This window comes from Pyxicephalus adspersus, chromosome 2 (genome assembly GCF_032062135.1).
Source record: "Pyxicephalus adspersus chromosome 2, UCB_Pads_2.0, whole genome shotgun sequence".
In the NCBI taxonomy this organism is placed as follows: Eukaryota; Metazoa; Chordata; class Amphibia; order Anura; family Pyxicephalidae; genus Pyxicephalus; species Pyxicephalus adspersus.
The window spans coordinates 24,082,382-24,102,556 of NC_092859.1; the positions used below are offsets into that span (position 1 = coordinate 24,082,382).

The 20,175-nt window shown below is 39.3% G+C and overlaps 1 protein-coding gene across 1 annotated transcript; it reads left to right on the forward strand.

Moving 5' to 3' along the window:
* Positions 1–1,723: 1,723 nt before the first annotated feature.
* Positions 1,724–20,083, forward strand: ADA2 (adenosine deaminase 2). Its single transcript, XM_072400016.1, has 12 exons — positions 1,724–1,883; positions 2,040–2,178; positions 7,268–7,374; positions 10,819–11,123; positions 12,699–12,924; positions 13,380–13,590; positions 13,881–14,008; positions 14,804–14,894; positions 15,567–15,675; positions 16,484–16,641; positions 17,439–17,641; positions 18,995–20,083. The coding sequence occupies exons 4-12, from the start codon at positions 10,826–10,828 to the stop codon at positions 19,104–19,106; spliced, it is 1,536 nt and encodes a 511-aa protein (XP_072256117.1). The 5' UTR covers positions 1,724–1,883; positions 2,040–2,178; positions 7,268–7,374; positions 10,819–10,825; the 3' UTR covers positions 19,107–20,083.
* The last annotated feature ends 92 nt before the right edge of the window (positions 20,084–20,175 follow it).

Here is a 20,175-nt window from a genome sequence, read left to right on the forward strand (position 1 = left end):
GTCCCCAATTTGCACTTTCAATTTAGGACTCCTAGTTGCACTTTCCTCAGAAACAGCAACCCCAAAGTTCAATTTTCATAACTTTTTACATTTGTGTTCCCCATATCTTGAAATTCTTTAAAGCTGGGGGGCTGAAATTGTAGTAACTAGTATCTATGAGGGTCCCCTGTACACCCTGAAAATTACAGGTCATTGTGACATACATGTTAGGAGATATGGAGGTTTGTACACAGAGCTGTGAGGATGCAGAATTCACACGCAGCTAGCAGTGGATACATTTCACAGGCAGAAATCTGAGCTGGTGCTATGAGATGGGGGCGGGGCTGCCTGTGTCTCCTTCACCTCTCATGGGCAGCAATCCTCTGATCAGATGACACAGAGCACAGATGGCACAGAGCAGCCTCACTGAGATCTGTGCACAGGATGAGAGCTGCAGAGGAGAGCTGGGTATTCAAAGCAGCCGGGCAGAGCAACTGGCTAAAACCCTCCAGGGAGAACTATGCATTTATATAGCTCTGACATAAACCATAGTGCTGTACAGTGAACACTGAGCAACCCACATCAGCTTCTGCACCTAAGAAGCTGACACTCTAATGTCCCACCACAGTCACACTCTAATATTATACATTTTAATAGCTCTGACATATACTGTAGTGCTGTACAGAGAACACTGCATCCTTTATTAAAACTTTCCAAGACTAGAGAAGATAGACTGTAATGGGAGAACCTGAGCGATCCTGCAAAATTGGAATGGATTTCAGAAAAATAATTTGCTATTAATTGGCAAATGTTTTTAATCCTGGACCAGATCCATGGTGGCCATTCAATCATATCACCAGAGTCTTTGCACCAGAGGAGCTTACACTCTAATGTTACATCACTGTCCCACGCTATTAATATACATTGATATAACTCTCACATATACTGTAATTTTTTTTACAGAGAACACTGCACCAGTCACACCAGTCTCTGCACCAGATGAGCTTACACTCCAATGTCTCACCACAGTCACACTCTAATATTATACATTTCATAGATCTGACATATACTGTAGTGCTCTACAGATAACACTGCATCATTTATTAAAGCTCTCCAAGATAGATAGACTATCATGGGAGAAGCAAAATTGGAATGGATTTCAGAAAACTAATTTGCTAATAATTCGCAAATGTTTTTATTTCAGATTCTTTCCAGGTTTAACTAAGGGGTGGACATTCAATCACATCAGTCTTTGCACAAAAAAAGCTTACACTCTAATGTCACACAATATTAATACACATTTATATAGCTCTGACATATACCGTCATGTTGTACAGAAAACTTTGGCCCACTCACTTCAGTCTCTGCACCAGAGAAGCTTACGCTCTAATTTCCACCTCCATTCACGCACTATTATTATACATTTATGTAGCTCTGACATATACCGTCATGTTGTACAGAGAACATTGCCCCAGTCACATCAGTCTCTGCACAGCACTTAATACAGCGCTGTGGATATTGTGGTCGAAGCAGCTTTCTATGTCATCAGGCAGTGAACCAGTTAAGTTTTTTCCATCAGCGTGTGTTTACTTTCTGCTCTGGGTTAGCTATTTCCTTTTTCTTGTTTATGCATTTCAGGGCAGCACCTATATGCTGCATGTAACTGCTTGTCTGCATTGCTGAAATCTCAGATGGGGACACTGTGAGTGACAACTCAGTGCAGGGACAACCTGTGGCCAGGCCTTTCTCTCCCGCCATTGGTGGAGACTTGTGACGTTAGCCCTTGTAGGGGGGGAGGGGGAGGCTCCAGATGGTAGTTGTTGTGTTCTGTGAAAAGAGTCAAAGGCTTCTATCAGCTGTAAGACAATCAAGAAGGATCAAACTACAGAACAATAACAAATCAGGTTGGTGAATGTCCCTCTTCCTTTTCTTTGCTATCATTCTGTCTTGCTGCCCCTTTTTCTTGCAGCCCCTCCGTCTTGTTGCCCCTTTCTCTTTCTTGCTTTCATTCTGCTTCTCTGTTTTCCATAACAGCAATAAAACTGCCACTCTCTCCACAGCCAAACCGGCCGTAGACTCGCCACCTGGCAAGAGGTAGCACTGCCCGTGCCAGCGCTTGGCAGCTCCTCAGGGAAACGCTTGCAGAGGTGGTTAGGTGTGAACTCAGATTACAGACTGCCAGCCAAGGGTGGACATTCAGTGAGTAATTACTGTGACATTATGTTCCATATTTTTATAATTGCATTTTATATATAGGATTGTAAAATCACCCCCTATGCATACCAGGTGTGAGCATTGTATCAACGCTGAGAAATCATCGTAAAGCCAGGTATATCAGGACATTGTGCGGTCTGAGAGTTGTCATTTTAATCAGGGAGAGGAGCAGTAAAGCAAAGCGACTGTATAACACTTAGCGAGACCAAGAGTCTACTTATTCATGCCTATTATTATAAAATATTATCTGTAACATTATATAATAATATGTTTATAGTGATAACATTTTCTGTGATGGTTACAAAGTGATTCACTGTTGAGGTAAACTGATGATATAAAAAAGCAAAAGGGCTTCCAAATATAAGATGTATAGCAACAACGTATACACAAATAATAACAGGAGGGAGATCCCTGCCACGTGCAGCTTACAGTCTAGAGCAGCCCTTTTCAACTTTAGTTGAGTAACCCCTTAAAGTGTACCTAAACTCACAATTTTCACTATACAGAAAAGGGGAGACAACTCATTTATATAAAGTGAAAATTCTTTTTTTTTTAAAGTGCAACAGCTTTTTTTTTTTTTTTTAAAAAAGGGTGCTGCACCGCCCGCTATTTCTTGATCGGCAATTGAGAATGAATGGGAGCACAAGGCCTCCTGGGATACCTACGTCACGCATCCCAGGAGGCTTTTGGGTGCTCCTTCTGTGCATGTCTGAGCATCTGGGGCATGCGCAGAAGGAGCCTTTTTGTGAAAAGAGAAAAAAATGCGCAGTGAGATTGGCAAGTTTTTTCCTATCTTCATCACTCGATCTCGCGCCTGGGTCGCGTGACGTAGGAAGAAGAACCAGGAAGAAGAGGCGAAGGAGGCGGCACCCAGAGCGCCGGCATGAAGACAGATGCTGGGACGCCCCCATGGAAGAGGCCTCCAGACCGATTGACCGTACTGCGGGATAAAAGGTAAGTGAACTTTTTTTGTTTTGGGCGAGTTAAGCTTTTGAGTTAGGTTTTGAGTTAGGTTTTGGGGGAGTCTTTTGAGTTAAGCTCCTCTTTAAATAACTTTCAGGTTTTCATGGAACCCCTACTATAATTTCTTTATCCACTGCTCATACTATATTGGTGGGGTGGTCAGTAGGAAGAATGTCTCTTACATTGTTGGCCAGTGGGAAGAATATAACCCTTATAGATAGCCAAAAGATCATTGGTTTCAGTTAAACTGAGCTGAGAGTCACAAATTGCTCAAGGAACTCCTAGCAACCTCTGGAGGAACTCTGGTTGAGAAACAATGGTCCAGAGCCATGGAGTGCTGGGTATCCCACCAACCATGGGATGTTGCCACCATTTATGTGGTATCCACCATACTTTACCATTAAAATCGGCTGCATGCAATAGGTTTGCATGAAATGTATTTGAAGTAAAAAAAATGTTTCCCTTTACGAGGGGCGAAGCCTAATACAGGAGTTGAGATCTAGGGTTGAGTCCTCCTGAGAAGATAGAGATGTGCTGAAAAGTTAGTTGCCTCATTGTTGAACCAAGGAGGAACATTCCATTTCCTGGCTCCGAGTCTGGGGAAATATCATGATATATGCAGGGGCCTTTTCCCACCTGTGGGAATGTGAAATACTATCAAACTCCCTCTGAAATTAGGTCCTGCCGGAGAAATGGAGGAAATAGTGACTGAGGTATAAGGAGTTCTACCTGCACGGAAGGAGAAAGTACCCCCTTATGTTGACTTCATTTTCACTGTGCCACAAAAACATGTATTTTCCTGAATACAATACCATTCTTTGTTATTCCTTCAATTTTCCTTAGACAGCGTCTCATTTTATGGGGGTCTCAGTAGAAGAATGCTGTGAGGCAACTTGGTGAAGCTAAGTGGAAGGGGCTAGCAATGGCTTGGGTTCGAGAGGTGCATGCCAATAGAGATTGGCGGAGACTTCATGAGTGTCACAAGAACAGCCATGTTTCATCAGGAAGAGCCTGGTGCTAATCTGGGAATTAGCCTGGTGACCCTGATGAACCATGAAGGGGCGTTATATATCTGTCCACTCCTTGGCTTAAGGCTGCCCTCATTTCCTGGAAGAACCTGGACAGCTAACTGCTGAAAACTAGATGTTAGTTGCCCTATGTACATGCGTACCTGAGCTTGCTGAATGCATTGTGGTGTCACCACTAAAATAAAGTCCTTGAGAAGTAAATATTGGAAGTGCTACACTGACAAATTACTTGCATTTTGCACTTAATCTGATGATAGGTGCACTTACATCAAATACTTAAAAAGGAATACTGGATCACCAAGATGTAAAAAACTCAGGGCACCAATAGAAGACAGGGGGCACCAGCAGAACACCAAGGGCATTCAGTTCAAAAATTTGTTCAAAGACACACAATAAAAGATCCAGGGCACTCAACAGAAGACAAGGGGCACTCATAAAAAACAAGATACCCAATAAAGCTACATTACTAAAATTGAAGACACAAAATAGAAGACCCAATGGACGCAGTAGAAGTTATTGGCAACTGCACCAGAAGACTCAAGTCACCAACAGAAAATCAAGGGCATTGGTAGAAGGCCTGGTGCACTGTCAAAGGACCCGGGCTCCCGCAGAAGACTCACTAGTGTAAGACCCAGGGCATCAACAGAGCAACACAATTACTCAATAGAAGACCCAGCTATCTTTTGGAGCATTTTCTAGAAAACTTGGAGCACTCACTAAAGAACCATAGATGCTCAGAAGAAGATTCAGGACATTAAATAGTAAACCCAGTGCTTGGCAACTATAGAAGTCCTTGGCAGCAGCAGAACACCACAGACTTGATATTTGGGTACACCAGTAGAAGACCCAAGAGAACTCACCAGAAGACTGGGGGCACCAGTAGAAGACCCAGAGCACTGGACCAAGGCCAGGGAAAAGACCAATGAACCCAGAGCACCAACAGAAGACCAGAGGGCACCAGTGGAAGAAAGAAGTTAATTGACAGAAGGCTTGGTAGTCAACCCAGGGCACTGAAGACCTAAAGTTCTGAATAAAAGACCTAAAGTAGTTAGTAACAATCTCAGGACCCCAGCCATAGACCCAAGGCATTTAAAAGAAGACCCAAGGAACTCACCCAGTAGAAGTCTGGGGAACTGTTTTGAATTCTTGGTATAAAATCTCAGTGTTTGGTTTGTATAGACTCAGCACAGTAACACTTCTCTTGCCTGTATGCTGAATATATTTCTCAGTATCTGTCCTCATTCTGCATGTATATATACTGCAAAGTCCCACTCATATTGATATAATTAATTTAGAAAATCAGAGATAAAGTTGGTTAATGAGATCATACATAGGCTTGTAGTTCTTCAGTGGCTTAAGGCTATGGTGCACAGGCTGTTTAGAGAGGGTCATTATCCATCTATTGTTTCCCATCTCACCTGCCATGTTAATATATGGTACAAAATTTCCTCTTTCCACTGATGAATGAAATTCTCTGAGCTGCCGCCAAACCCACAAGAGAAACCCTGAAATGCTCTTTAATTAACCTAAGCAGCTACTGGAGCCTTCCGCATCATAAACCTTTCAGGAAAATGTGCAGCTTCATCCTGAAAATGGAGTGAAACAATCCACCTAAATTACCAATAATAAGACGTGTTTTTTCTGCCTGCTGAGTTGGCATGTGAGCTCTCTGACTGTCTCTGCTTGTTTCCAATTACCCTTTAACCCCTTCATGACTGGGCATATTTTGTGCCTTCATAACAGGAGTGATTTTTTTTCTCAACCACAACAGGAAAATGATGGGGCCGATGGAAATAGCAAGGCTGAAATCTATTCAATAATTAAAATAATGTATTCAATAAATAGAAGATTTTCACAAAATTTAGAGACAAGGGGGAAGCCAAAATAAATAGTTCCAGCATTACCTGGATCGGCAAAGATGGATCAAACCTGAGCAAAAATTTGGCAATGTATTCTACACAAGGGGTGCATGTGACATGGTGACAACAAAGGAGCACAACTGGGAAACAGTTGTCACTCCATATTACAAAAGGCCTAAACAAAGACCAGAACCTGAATGAAGCAAAAGCAGAATAGGCCCCCGTCTCAGGTGCTATGCTCTGAGGAAGGCAGAACCTCCCCCATCTTTTCCTACACTGTGCAGGACCAAGCTTTCAAACTACAATATACCTCCCCACTAAAAGCTGGGCAGTAGATGTTTTATAGGTCTTAAACTAGATGCCAGTGGAGTGAGAAGTCTTAAGAACAATGGTGATCTGGCCAAACAAATGCTTATCAGGATCTTCTAGAAATGAGAACTGTACTGGAAAACAAATAAAGTGTCCAAGCATCTTTATTGGTATAATGTTGCCCCACTCTGCCAGGTTCACACCGCAATTTATATCCCATTAGCCCCTGCCACCATCGTTATTTACTGGGGTCATGAAAAGTTTGCCTTGTACTCTGTCAGCGTGAAAGCAAGTACAGAGCTTAAGCCTCAGGGCCCGATGGCGGTTCAATCCCATGACTTAATATGATGTAACCCAGTCTCGCTGTCACAGCAATTGCCTATCAATGCAGAAGTGATAGTCTGTAGTAAATTGTACTGTGTCCTGGAAATATGGGGCCAAATCACCCCAGGCTGGGGGCTATTCCCTCTATCATGCTTTTGTGTTACTTAAATTGTATAAAACCTACCAAAGAACTCCCTTTTGGTCTGTTGAATATACCATTGAAGTGTTTTGTTATATCTGTTTAATATGTGCAAACAATACCTGTTGACTCTTCCAGAAGTTGTTCCTCCATAGAGTGAAAAATGGATTTCACTTGGCCAGTAGTTCTATAGGGGCCCCAAAAATTCTCCATGTTTAAGGGCCCTTTGGTTAATCTGTCCACTACTTTTCGTAACGTTATGGCCAACACCTGTCAACTGTTATCTCATTGTCCTAAGTTTATGCTGATTATATAAGAATAATAAGGTTTTTATAAAATGTTTCTGCTTCATTGTCTTCCTCCTTTGCCAAATTTTCAGTAAGATTGATACACATGCACACACACAGCAGTGCTAAACTTAGTTGTTTGCATCTCTTATTCCTGTTTCACAGAACTCGCCCACTCGTACTGAAACTGGGTATTTGCTGAGCCAGCAGGTCTGGCTGTCACTTTCTGCTGTGAACCCTGAAATCACACTCAAGGCTCTCCGCTGGACAAGGTAGGACGCTTACTGTATTTTGCAGCTTTATTATGTTGTGTGGTAATAGTTTACTACACATGTACCTCCAAGCACCTGTTTAGTCATCATAAGGAACACAGCCAGGGCTTGAACTGTACAGAACACTAATGATGAAAGGTCAGCATTCCATCAAATGTTTTGTCTTTACTTATAAACACGTGTCTTACAGTGTGTCGTGAAAGTATTTACCCCCCTTGGTGTTTGTCCTGTTTTGTCTCATTACAACCTGGAATTAAAAAGGAATTTGGGGGTATGGGTTCGCACAATTTGATTTACACAACATGCCTACCACTTTGAAAGCACAAAACGTTTTTATTGTGACACAAATAATAATTAAGACAAAAAAACAGAAACTACGAGAGTGCATGGGTAATCACCACCTAAAGTCAATACAAATACAGCTGCAAGTCTCTTGCAGTACTGTATGAGCCTGATTTATTAAAGCTCTCCAAGCCTGGAGAGGATACACTTTAATCAGTAAAGCTGGGTTATCCAGCAAACCTGGAATGGATTTCTTAAAAGTAATTTTCTAACAAATGTTTTGAATCCTGGACCAGATTCATTCCAGGTTTGCTGGATCACCCAGATTCACTGATAAAAGTGTATCCTCTGCAGCCTTGGAGAGCTTTCATAAAGAGATTTCATCAATCAATTATTCTTAGTGTTGCATCTCTGATTTATGTCCTACTTGCTCGCCATGTGAGTTTTTGTGGGCAGCCTTTTCTTGTTAGGTTTGTAGTGGTGCTATATTATTTCCATTTTGATTAAAATGAATTGCATAGTGCCCTGTGGGATATTAAAATTTTTTTTTTCTATCCAACCCTGATCTATACTACTTAACAACCTTATTTCTGACCTGCTTGGTGAGCTCCTTGGTTTTCATGTTGCTTGCTTCCTTAGAATGTTGAGTCAGAGGCCCTAATTTAGTGAAGCTCTCCAAGGCTGGAGAAGATACACTTTCATCAGTGAAGATGGGTGATTCAGCAAACCTGGAACCGATCTGGTCCAGGGTTGAAAACATTTACTAACAAATAGCAACCGTTACTGTATGCATACCCATGTAACCCATGTAATTGCATACACAGTCAATTGGTTGAACCAAGGCTTTCCTAGCTAAAGAGAAGAATACATATGCACCCAAAACTTTTTAATGTTAACTTTTATTTTATATTCTCTTTTACAATTTAGACTGTATTATTAACTTTATTACATAAAATCAGGACAAACAGGAGATGAATACTTTCACATGGCATGGTATGGTGAGCTGTTTTACCTTCCAAAGAATTTGTATTATTGTCCATCCAGTCTTGAGATTTACATAGATCTGTCACGCAGCAGAGCCCAATCTGGTAGGGCAGAAAACCTGTTTTCTAATCTCTTATGCAGTATAGTAATGTTTACAGGTCTATTCCCTCCCTTGGTTTGTAACTGGAGAGTGAAAGGAGGAGTTGATTTCTCTGTCACTCTTTTCTGTCCAACTATCATCATCAAATCTTTGCACTGCAGGCCTCCTGCGCTTCACTGATACATTTATTGATATATGAATGAATACATAGCCCAGGGTTCAGCTTTAGAGGATCATGTATATGTATCCTGTTTGCCCCTTTCCCTTAAACTAAACTACCCTACTCACCTCCTCCACACATTTATGCTACTGAGATCCAGTGGCTGCAAAGCCCCATAGACTGATGTTACTGTGTTTCAATGATCTTTATGGGGCTGTAATGGATAACTGAGCCCAAAATTGCAATGAATGTAAACAGTGTAGCCATGCCTGCCTGTCTCTGTATACCAAAGTGTGGATGGGGAGGGTGGGGTAGTTTAGCTTAGAAGGGGACAAACAGAATAACTTTGTCTTAAGGTGGAGTAATCCTTTAAAAAGTGTTCCGACAACAACTACTAATAAATACAAAATACAGACAATGAATGCACAACACCTGAATGCCATATATTTTCACATGGTAATAATGGTATAGAAATAAGTTTATTGTTCTATATAATGTAACTGTAAAGTATACCTAAGCTGCTGTAACCTATTCTTCTCCAAAGGTTCATTCCCTGGGGACTGGATGTCGAGGTTTGTGTGATCAGACAGGTGCACATGTGGACATTCACATACATGTCCATGTAGTCGGCTGACCGCTCACACAAGGTCACGCTATGTGTATAAATAAATTTACTGCTTCTAGTGCTGTACATCCCCCAAAAAAGCAGAAAGCTATATAAAAGAAGAAGTAAAAATGAGCATACGGCAGAGATTTGTCTAGCCTTTTTGAGAAGGAAGCTGAGGACAGACATGTGATTGTAATTGTTCTGAGTAAAGTCATCCCGCACTGCATTATTTAGCAATATATAACTTTAATTATATTAAAATTTATCATGGACTTTAATTATTGTATTTACATTATATTTTATAATATAGACCTTATGTATTGTCTTTTATATCATTATATTTATTTTAATTATTGCATTATCGTTATATTTACCTTATACCTTGTTATATAACCTTTAATTATTGTTTTATAATGCCTTAAGTAACTTATTATTGCATTATTTAACTATTTATAACTTTAACTATTGCACTGCAAATTATTATTATTATTTTTATTATTATTAATAATAATAATAATAATAATAATAATAATATTAACCACCTGAGCGTTACACTGAGGTCTAGATTTCTGTACCAAAAGTGATCCACTGTCTTTCATGAAATTTTTTTTTTAAATTGTAGACCTGTACTCATAAGCTCCTCCATGTATTGAATATCATTTACCCTGGTCAACCATTGCTGCACAGTAGGTGGAGCAGTTTGTCTCCATAGCGGGGGATGCAAGCCTTGGCTGCATTCAACAAATGTCGCAGCAGCGACCTTTTATAGCATTTCCTCGACATTGCTGATACATGAAGCAAGACAAGCTCTGGTTTATCCCGTATCGACACTTCTGTCAGCCTTATGTTTATAGGTTTAAGTTATTTAAAATTATAAACTGATCTGTTATATCAATTTGTATACACTTTTAGAAAATTTTCTTTTTAAATTAAAAGCTCTGTGTAAACGTAACTGACTGTCCTGCAATAAACAGACATTCCATTACTTGGGACAGGTTAGGATCTTTTCAAAACTTTTTCATTTGTTTTACCATTTAGGAGATTTGCCTTAATTTTTTATCACGTAGTCCTAACATGAAGTCAAGTGAAAACTGCACTTTGGCAGTTGACCCCAATGGAAGATCCCCCCTTTATTCCTAGAAAGATGACAACTCAATTTCAGTCCCATTAACAATGATCCCCAGCAGAGGGTGAATCCCCTTGCTGGAAAACATAGAAATAAAAACCTGATGGGGTACAACAAAACAAAATGTCTTTCAATACACTGATATAATTATTTGTGTTTAACATAAAAAGTCTTTTTTTCCCTAGAAATAAAATGAAGACATCAGCAGAATGGTTCTTTCTCCTCCTCCTGCTCAACATTGGCCATTGCTTTCCCCCATGGGAGGACAGAAATGCTCTTATAGAACAGGAGAACAACCGCCGGGTTGGGGGCAACATCGTTCTTGGAGAGAGAGAAACAGAGGCCAACAGAAATCTGATGAGGATTAAAGCAGCCGAAATGAGTGAAGCTGCCGCCACTGGGGTATTTCCTCCAAGCATGCACTTCTTCAAGGCCCGCAGCCTTATCCAGCAGAGTAAAGTGTTCAGGATTATAAGGAACATGCCGAAAGGTAAGAAAAAGATCCTTGGTAGGGGTTTGCCTGGCCTTTTTTGTCAAAGTTTACTTTGGTGGCCAGTGAGTAGGCCCCCCTTACATCAGTGTTCAGTGGAGTAGGGCTTCCTTATATTTATGAATAATAGAGAAGTCCCCTATTACATTCGTTGTCAGTAGAGAAGGAACCCTTTAATTGTTGGTCAGTAAATTGGTGCCCCTGTATTGGTCTTCAATTGAGTAGCCCAGCTCCATCCTTTTATTTATGATCAGTAACCCCATTGCTAGTGTCAGTGACAGCGTTAAAAAACCTGTCTGTCCCAGCAATGATAACCCCAAGCAAGTGTTGGGGCTGGCAGTGATAAACCCCAGCATTGGTATTGGTGCCAGAAATGATAACCCTTAGCGTTGTGTTTGGGCTAGCATAAACTTCTACCAAGTCAAGGCCAGCAATAAACCCCCAGCCAGCACAAATATTCCCCAGGCAACACAAATAACCCCCATTTAGCACAAAGAACCCACAGCTAGCAAAATGACAACTGGCAGTAGTAACTCCAGCCAAGCTTTATAATAACCCCACCAGACAGCACAATAATCCCCAGCATTGCTGTTCAGTGGTTTACCTACCTGAGCAGCCACTCCAGTGAAATGTCCTTTACTATTATTCACCAAAACTTTAATTTATCTATAGTGAAGGAGATCACTTTTCCCAAGAGACTGTTACTGCACAATTTCAAACAGTGTGCTTGAACACACAGCATTCCTGGCACATAGTGGCTATTTTATTGTTAGGCCATGTACACAAGTGCAATATTTGTCATTTGAAAGTATCTTTCACAATCCTTTCCAACGACAAACAACTGCAGAATGCATGAACAAGCGCTGTACATACAGCACCGTTCTGCTCCATGGAGAGGGGAGGGGGAGAACAACGGAGTGGCACCCCACTGCGCTCTCTCCCCCATCACTTTCATTATGATCGTTCCTCCGTCACAACAAAATCTCGTCCGATATTAGACGGACGAACAAGAATCATCTGACGTGTGTACGTACCACCGGGGTCCCACTGGTGGGCTAGTTGGCAGTCCTGTGGCTGCTTTATGGTTGTTAAAAAAACAACTTTGGGCAACTTTTGACAAATCACTATGGCCCATTGTTTTCTACAGTCTGACCCAGAATAACGGACCCATACTTTGCTAGTCAAGAAGGATCACCTTACATTGTTTGTTAGGGGAAAGACAAGAAAAAAAAGTTTCTTTGATTTCATGGTTTTGTGAAGAAAGTTGGTGCCAGAAATGTGACAGCACCATCAGGAGAGAGATGAATTCAACAAAACTCATTGCTTAAGTAACCCCTAACAAAATTTGAATTATAGTTTGAAAAGGCTGCTCTGGATCTTTTTAGAAAATAGTTCCTGTCTGTCATATTACATAGCTTTTGTGTAGTTTTAGAAAATCACAGGAGCTGCCAAATAAATTGTAGAAGTTGTGTTTGTTAATTTTATATTGCAACATTGCCAGTGTAGAAATTGTATAAGTAATCCTCCAAACAATTCTTACTGCTGGTATCATTCCATTGATTTCTCTGTCTGCAGGGAGTGCACTTCATCTGCACGATTTTGCCATTCTGAGTGTTGATTGGCTGGTGAAAAATGCATCATATCTACCCGACTGTTACATCTGCTTTACTGGCACCGGAGGAGTGAGGTTCATCTTCTCCAAGCCTGCGCCAGTGGGTCGGCTGCCCCCGGGCTGCTCTGAGTGGCTGCTGCTGGAGACATATAGGAAGACTGTTGAAGATGTCACTGAGTTTGATAACAGGTCAGTAAAGTTTAGCAGGGACAATTTACAATGGTCGTTTCTTGCAATCTCTTTTCTTATGGTGAAATGAATGCCATAATATCTACGCTGCAGAAATCTCTTCCAAAAAATGGACATATATATTGCTTTTTAACCAGCAAGGAGCTTGAGCTTTGCTGATTGCAGAGCTATAGGAGTATAGATCAAAGTAGTTTGCTCATGACAGTGCTGCTTTTCTATTCACTGTCTAGTCACTGGCTTTGAGAGGAGGTGGGCATGAATACCTAGATTCAGAGGAGGTGAATTATAAATATTCTAGCAGGGAATCTATCAGGCAGAGGACATCTAGAAGCAGAATTAGGTACTGCGGGAGAATTCTCTGAATTAAATATCTAATATTTGGGTTATTTATTTTTGTGTTATTATTATTGGCTGGAGTTATCCTTTTAAACAGCCACCTGTCTTGTGTATTTAAGCCTGATCAGGAACTTAACACTGCTAACCGACACTCCAGAAATAGATTACCCTTCTCAAGATGTGATCTGGCGCCGCTTCGAGGGGGCTTTCATTGCTGCAGGAGGCCTCATTTGTTACTCCCCGGTCTTCAAAGCTTACACCTACGAGGGTCTGCGAGAGCTCTACGAGGATGGAATCCATTACATCGAGCTCCGTGCCATGCTGCCTCCGGTGAGACCTGGGGATTAGCATCACTTAGGGGGTCTATAAAAAATTGAATCTTAATCTGGGAAAATTCACTAGTGAAGAATCAGCAACAAAACAGGACAATGATCAGGATTTTAAATGAAATAAACACCCCCCCCCCCCCAAGCATATTTGTTTTCCAAGCATATTTCCTAGGCAGCTCAATAAAGAGGGAAGATTGGTAACTTCACAAAATGAAATTAGCAAAGATTACTGTGTTCATTACTGATCATAATCCCAAATGACAGATTTAATATTATTGTCTCTTCCTGCAGATATACGAGCTGGATGGTACAACTCATGACCGCTTTTGGCTAGTGGACACATACAAGGAGGTGGCTAGACAGTTCATGAATTCTCATCCTGACTTTGTAGGGCTAAAAATCATTTATACTGTTCACAGGTAAGACTATGAATGTATGGCCGTTCAAAAGCCAGGGGGACTTAAATAACAAAATCATTTAATAAAATAACAAAAAAGCATTTAAAAAAGGAAGTTGTTTTTGATACAATAAACTAAACCGAATTACATATTGCAACACTAAGTCTGATCATGTGATTAGTGGAGATGGCCAAATCATGGAAAATCTCTGCCAGTATTTTAGTAGAGTGAATGCCAAGAGTTATTTCAAGCTGCATAACATACTGAGAAATACAGTATGTTGCAACTATGTAAATGTATAATATTAATATGGTGTGATTGTGTTGGGAGCATTTGTGTGTGAGCTTAGGATTCAATGATTTTTACTGTACAAAACTGAATATGACAGAGCTTTATAAATGTATAATACTACTAGTGTATGACTGTGTTGGGGACATTGTAATGAAAGCTCATCAAGACTGATGTAAATTGTTCAGTGTTCCCTGTAAAACACAACAGTATATGTCAGAGCTATATCAGTGTATAATATTAGTAGTATGTGACCACATTAGGCATTAGGATGTAAAATCCTCTGGTGCAGAGTATATTGTGACTAGCTCAGTGTTCTCTGAATGGCACTAGTATACCATAGTTATACTGTATAGATGTATAATATTAATGTGTGACTGTGCTAGGAGTGTAAATTCTTTTGGAGCAGTGACCAATCACACTGTTTCTTTATATACTAGGAAGCATTGAGTAATATGTATGTATCATATCAATATATAATGGAGATAGATGTCTATTTAATTTTTTACACCTACCCTACCTACACAGACATGAAGATCTTTCTAAGGTGGAGGAAGCTGTTAACACTGCGATTCGGCTGATATCAGAGTTCCCAGACACCGTTGCAGGATTTGATTTGGTAAAATAATTTTTTGAAGAAGGGGGTTAATGACTGAGAAAGGAACAGTATAAAATGAATAAATACCTCTATCCATCTCTATGTAAATATTACAGTAGGTTTGAGATTTAAGTATTTAAAGAATGTTCCAACAGGATTTCCTAAATAATGTAAAGATCTTCAATTTTTTAATTATTAGACCACCATTTAGGGGCAGCTGATTGGAGATCTGAAATGAAAACCAGGTTGTTGATTTTGCATTAGAGGTGTATTGGTTGATTTTAATTTATATTGAGAACCAAGGTGATCCTTTAGGTGAAGAGAGAAAGAAAGCGAAAGACACATCGCATAGGATCTATTTTTGAATGGGAGCTAATGAACATAGTCTGTCTGGCTTAGGGAGAAATGTGAGATTTGATTACTGTTTATAATTGGCTATGGTGAAGAGAATGGGTTGAAATAATCATCATCAAAGTTAAAGTAATAACTTTGGGTTTTCTGTAACCCCATACAAACTGCAGAAGCTTTTGTTCAAACAATATTAGTCAAAATTTTTAGAATTTGTTTTAGTAATGTTCTTTATGAATAAAGAAGTTGGGATAGGATGTCCTTTTGTTTGTACAGAGTACCTGTGACATGCTCTTTTTGCTGACCATCTGTATTTCAATCAAGTAACCATTCTGCTTATTGCAGGTTGGCCAAGAAGATGCAGGTCATTCACTCTACCAACTTCGAGATGCTCTTAACATCCCCAGCCAGACAGGTTTTACCCTGCCATACTTCTTCCATGCTGGAGAAACAAGTAAGCAAATCAGGGCAGGAAAAGATAAGGTCATTGTTTTCTTGTAATCACAAAATTGTTGCCTTCTTACTTACTTCTCACTTATGTTTTTTAATGCCCATATACATACCTTAAATCCAGCTTTATTTTTTCAAATCAAATCACATCCTGGGGTCTTCTTCCCACTGCAGCAGCAAAGGGTGGTCTTCAGTACTAGGCCTAGACTCCCAAGAAGAAAAACACTTTTTCAAATTTTAAATATTAAAACTATAACTAATATGCCAAAGCTAATATAATAAATGTTCTAAAGATGAAAAAAAGTGAGGACACGGAAGATCAATGAAGAGCTTTGTCAAGTCTTGTCCCTAATTCATTTTGAGCTATTTCTATAAGTATTGCTGTGGGGAATGTGCTTAAACCTTTCCACTGCACTGCATGGTTTCTCCAAGTAGGTTGTTTGGTCCCTAATAGTGCCTTCAAATTATTTTTTTTATTTGATCCACCACTGCTATGTTTATTTACCAAATGCAAAATACTTTATGAATCCTCATGAATGAATACTTCTGATACCCCAAACCCTGACCCTAAACTTAACATAACCAATAGGCCTAAATTAACCCTTTAAATACATATAATTGTCATCACCAAAGCTATTGGGACGACCTGTGCTTTAAAAGCCGTCTGGCTTGCCTATAAAAGAAACTGACTTTTTATAGGCACAAAACATGTATATTCATATTTATTTTCTTCTAAATATACCTAACATATAGATGGGCTACAGAATAATTACCTATATTCTGTTTTAAGTCACTACTCTCATTTTTGGCAGGCTGGTTAGGCATGGATGTGGACCAGAATGTACTGGATGCTCTGCTGCTGAACACATCAAGAATTGGGCATGGGTACGCTCTCCTTAAACACCCAGTGGCCAGAGACCTGTCACTAAAGATGAATGTCCCACTTGAAATCTGCCCAGTCTCAAACCAGGTAATTAACTCTAAAAAAAATACCAGTTGCAAAAGATGAGTGTGAAGAATGGAGGCTAATTATGCCTTTCTTGAAAAGTTCTTGTTACCCATAGATGATGCAACCTTTCAAATGTTTGTAACATATTTACACTTCCCCCTTCAATAGGATGTAATTCATACTTTTAGATTTTTTGTTATTTCATGTATGAAAATAAACCAATGTGAATAAATATCTTAGTGCTGCCTCCATCCTCATGACAATAACTGACATAACCCATATACACCAAAGAATACTGAATGTGTTGATATGGGCGTGTTGAATGTTCCATTCTAAAACCATGGCCATAATATAAAGCTGGTCTTCTTATGTGGGTATTTCCTCCTCCACTCTTTTGGGAAGAATTTCCAAATGATTTTGGAGCATATGTGTAGGATTCTGTGCTCAATGAGCCACAAGATCATCTAGTTTGCGTTCCCATTCATTCCAAAGAGGTTCAAAGCTCTGTGTAGGCCACTTAAGTTCCTCCATAACAACCTGGCAAAGCTCTAAACCCTGTCTGTATGAAGCTGTCTTTATGTACAGGAACACAGTCATACTGGTACAAAAAAAGAGCTCTCAAAAACTGTTATCACATGTTTGAAAGTGCACAGTTGTCTAAAATGTATTTATATGCTTTTGCATTATCAGTATCCTTCACTGAGAACACCTGAACTTATTTCACTTTCAATCGTTTGTAGAAGTGTCCTTATGTTAGCCATACTGTGTACATCTTGTCCCTCATTATTTTCCATTATTTGGTTTTATCTGTCCTCTAGGTTCTCCTCTTGGTGTCTGACCTTCGCAACCACCCAGCAGCTGCCCTTCTGGCTGATGGCCACCCATTGGTCATCAGCTCTGATGACCCATCCATTTTCGGAGCTCAAGGGGTGTCATATGACTTCTACGAGGTGTTCATGGGTTTTGGGGGAATGGAGGCTGATCTAAAGACTCTCAAACAGCTGGCGCTGAACTCAATCAAGTAAGACAAACAAAAAATTTCAGCAATTGCCTTGATTACTAAATTTTGTTTTATTTTTTTTGTCTTCTGTTTTTTACTTTTGGTGAAAAAATTTAAAAGACTTAGTTCAGTTAGGGCCATTTTTGGCTAAAGCACAGGTTTAGAACAGTTGAAAGAAGCTTCACTAATTGTGCCATTTAAAGTTCATTTAACCTATTTACTCTCAAAACTACTAATATATTGTCCTCCCCTTTCCCATTTTTGGAAAATAAATCTTTCTTTTTTTCCATATTTCTAGTAAAGAATGATATGTATTTTACCTGCCATTTGTGTATTGGACATATTGCCCAACTTGCTAACTGCAAAGAAAAGTTTTCACATAAAAACTAACTTTTAAAGGACCCCCGTTGTCAAAAACCCAACCAGTAAAGACTAGAAAATCAGAGCCAATCAGTCTTCCATTATTTTGATAAACCATCAGTGTATTTCAAATAGGTAATCAGTAACAACTGGAAGTGTCTGGTCTACATTTCTTAGGATATAGAAATAGCTAATCCAGTTTCCAGTACATTGCCACCCAACTCTGGAAGTGGTAGAGCCACCACTATATATGAGACGATCAGCTGATCAGTGCCCCAGGACCATTATTGCTTGTTGGAGTAGAGCAGCCATTCTAATCAGGGTTCTGTAGAACCCTGTGGTTCCTCCAGAAGTTGCCTGGAGTTCTTTAAATAGTGCCTGATTGACCTTGCATTAGCTGCAAAAAAAAAAAAAAAAAAAGGACATGGTGGCCAAGGCTGTCTGTAAAGGTGGCATTTTGACCACTATCAATAGGGGACATTTTTCCTATTGACAGCCCGTGCAAACAACATTTTTTTCCCTCTGGTTGATGAAAATGTATTTTAAGGATTTCTCAAGGGTGGAAAGTTTGTAAAAGACTGGAGTAAAGTATTGGTTTCCATTACTAGAAAAGGAACTGACAGATTCCTATTATTAGAAATCTAAAAAATTCTGTATATAGTTTTGGATAGGCCAATGAAAAGATAAAAACGTCTTTTTGTTGTTTGAGTCCCCACTGAAGAGATTTGCCTTGTGTTCTGTCTGGGTAATCACACAGCAAGGACACAAATTGCAATAAATAGGTCATTGCGTTTACAAACATTCAATACTTTTAAAAGTTGGATGTTGGTTCAGCTGAAGGCTCTCCAGTCTGACATATAAGTATACAGAACATAAAGTAAGCTGATGGGCTCCATTGATCTTACAGACCTGAAGAAGGCTATATCCAATATCTGTAGCTACTCCCTAGTTTTGAAGAAAAGGTCCTGGAATCATACCAACATCTAATGTTTCTGCTTGTTTTTCTGCATCCAGCTACAGCTCATTGTCGACAGAGGGGAAGAACAAGCTTACCGAAGTCTGGCAGAAGAACTGGGACAAGTTCATTGAGGAATTAGCCGAGGAAACCTGGGGCAATATCCAATAATAGATATACCATGGAAGACCTGTTATTTGGCATCCTCTAAAATTGCTGAAACACCGAGTGCTTTCTCTTCTTCAGAGAGGAAACCACTTCATACAACGCTAAATGGAAAAAGGTCACCAAGAGGAGGAGAGTAAAGGAGTGAATGGAGACAACCATGAGCCATAGAAGCAGGGACAGGATGATTCTGGGAGAAGAGACCACAAAAAGAAGGAATTAGATGGCCAGACATTGTATATGTTTTCATATTGTTTAATATTAAATAATTACTATTTGTGAGCAGTGTACAGAAAATTACAAGATATTGGAGTATCACCATTTTTATTATAAATCTGTTGTTTAAAGGACAAAGACCCCATAAAAATGCAAAATCCATGGACTTTTCTTCAAGGTATACAGACAAATTTTTTTGAAAATATGCCTTCAAGACGTTGTTTTTAAATGTAACATTTTTATTTGTATATATTGTATGCCTGTTAAGTCTTTAGCAGGAAAAGAGATAAAAAAATATTATTTCATACACAGATGAACATGAACTATATCCTAAAAAGAATTTAAAATGGTGACCACAGCATACATGCCTAGTTACCAAACAAATGTAATATAAAGCTGCAAATTTTATGACATAAAAATTATAGTGACCCAAAGCCCAACTGCAGTCCTTCCAATGAACCACAAGGTGGCAGTCAAGTGCCCACTTAAGGGGACTTTTATCACATTTTATGCCCAGAACCTAAATATTGCCCCAAATATTAATAGAAAATTAATTATTGAAAAAAAAAAAAAAAAAAAGAAGTGGTAGACAAGTTTAAAAAGAAAGGACTGGCAGATCAAACAAAAAAAACTTTACTTTTAGGAAATGTTATGTTATGTTTAAGCTTGTACATTTGCAAACTAACCTCTTACAATTTATTTTATTTACTCTCTCTATGTAAATAAAATATACAATCTTTGCTTTACAAATAAATATTACAATTCTATTTATAGAAACATTTTATTTCATTCATGACAATGGATTCCCAGAGCAACTATGAGTTAGCTAATGATACGTTACAGCAATAACTGTCTGCTT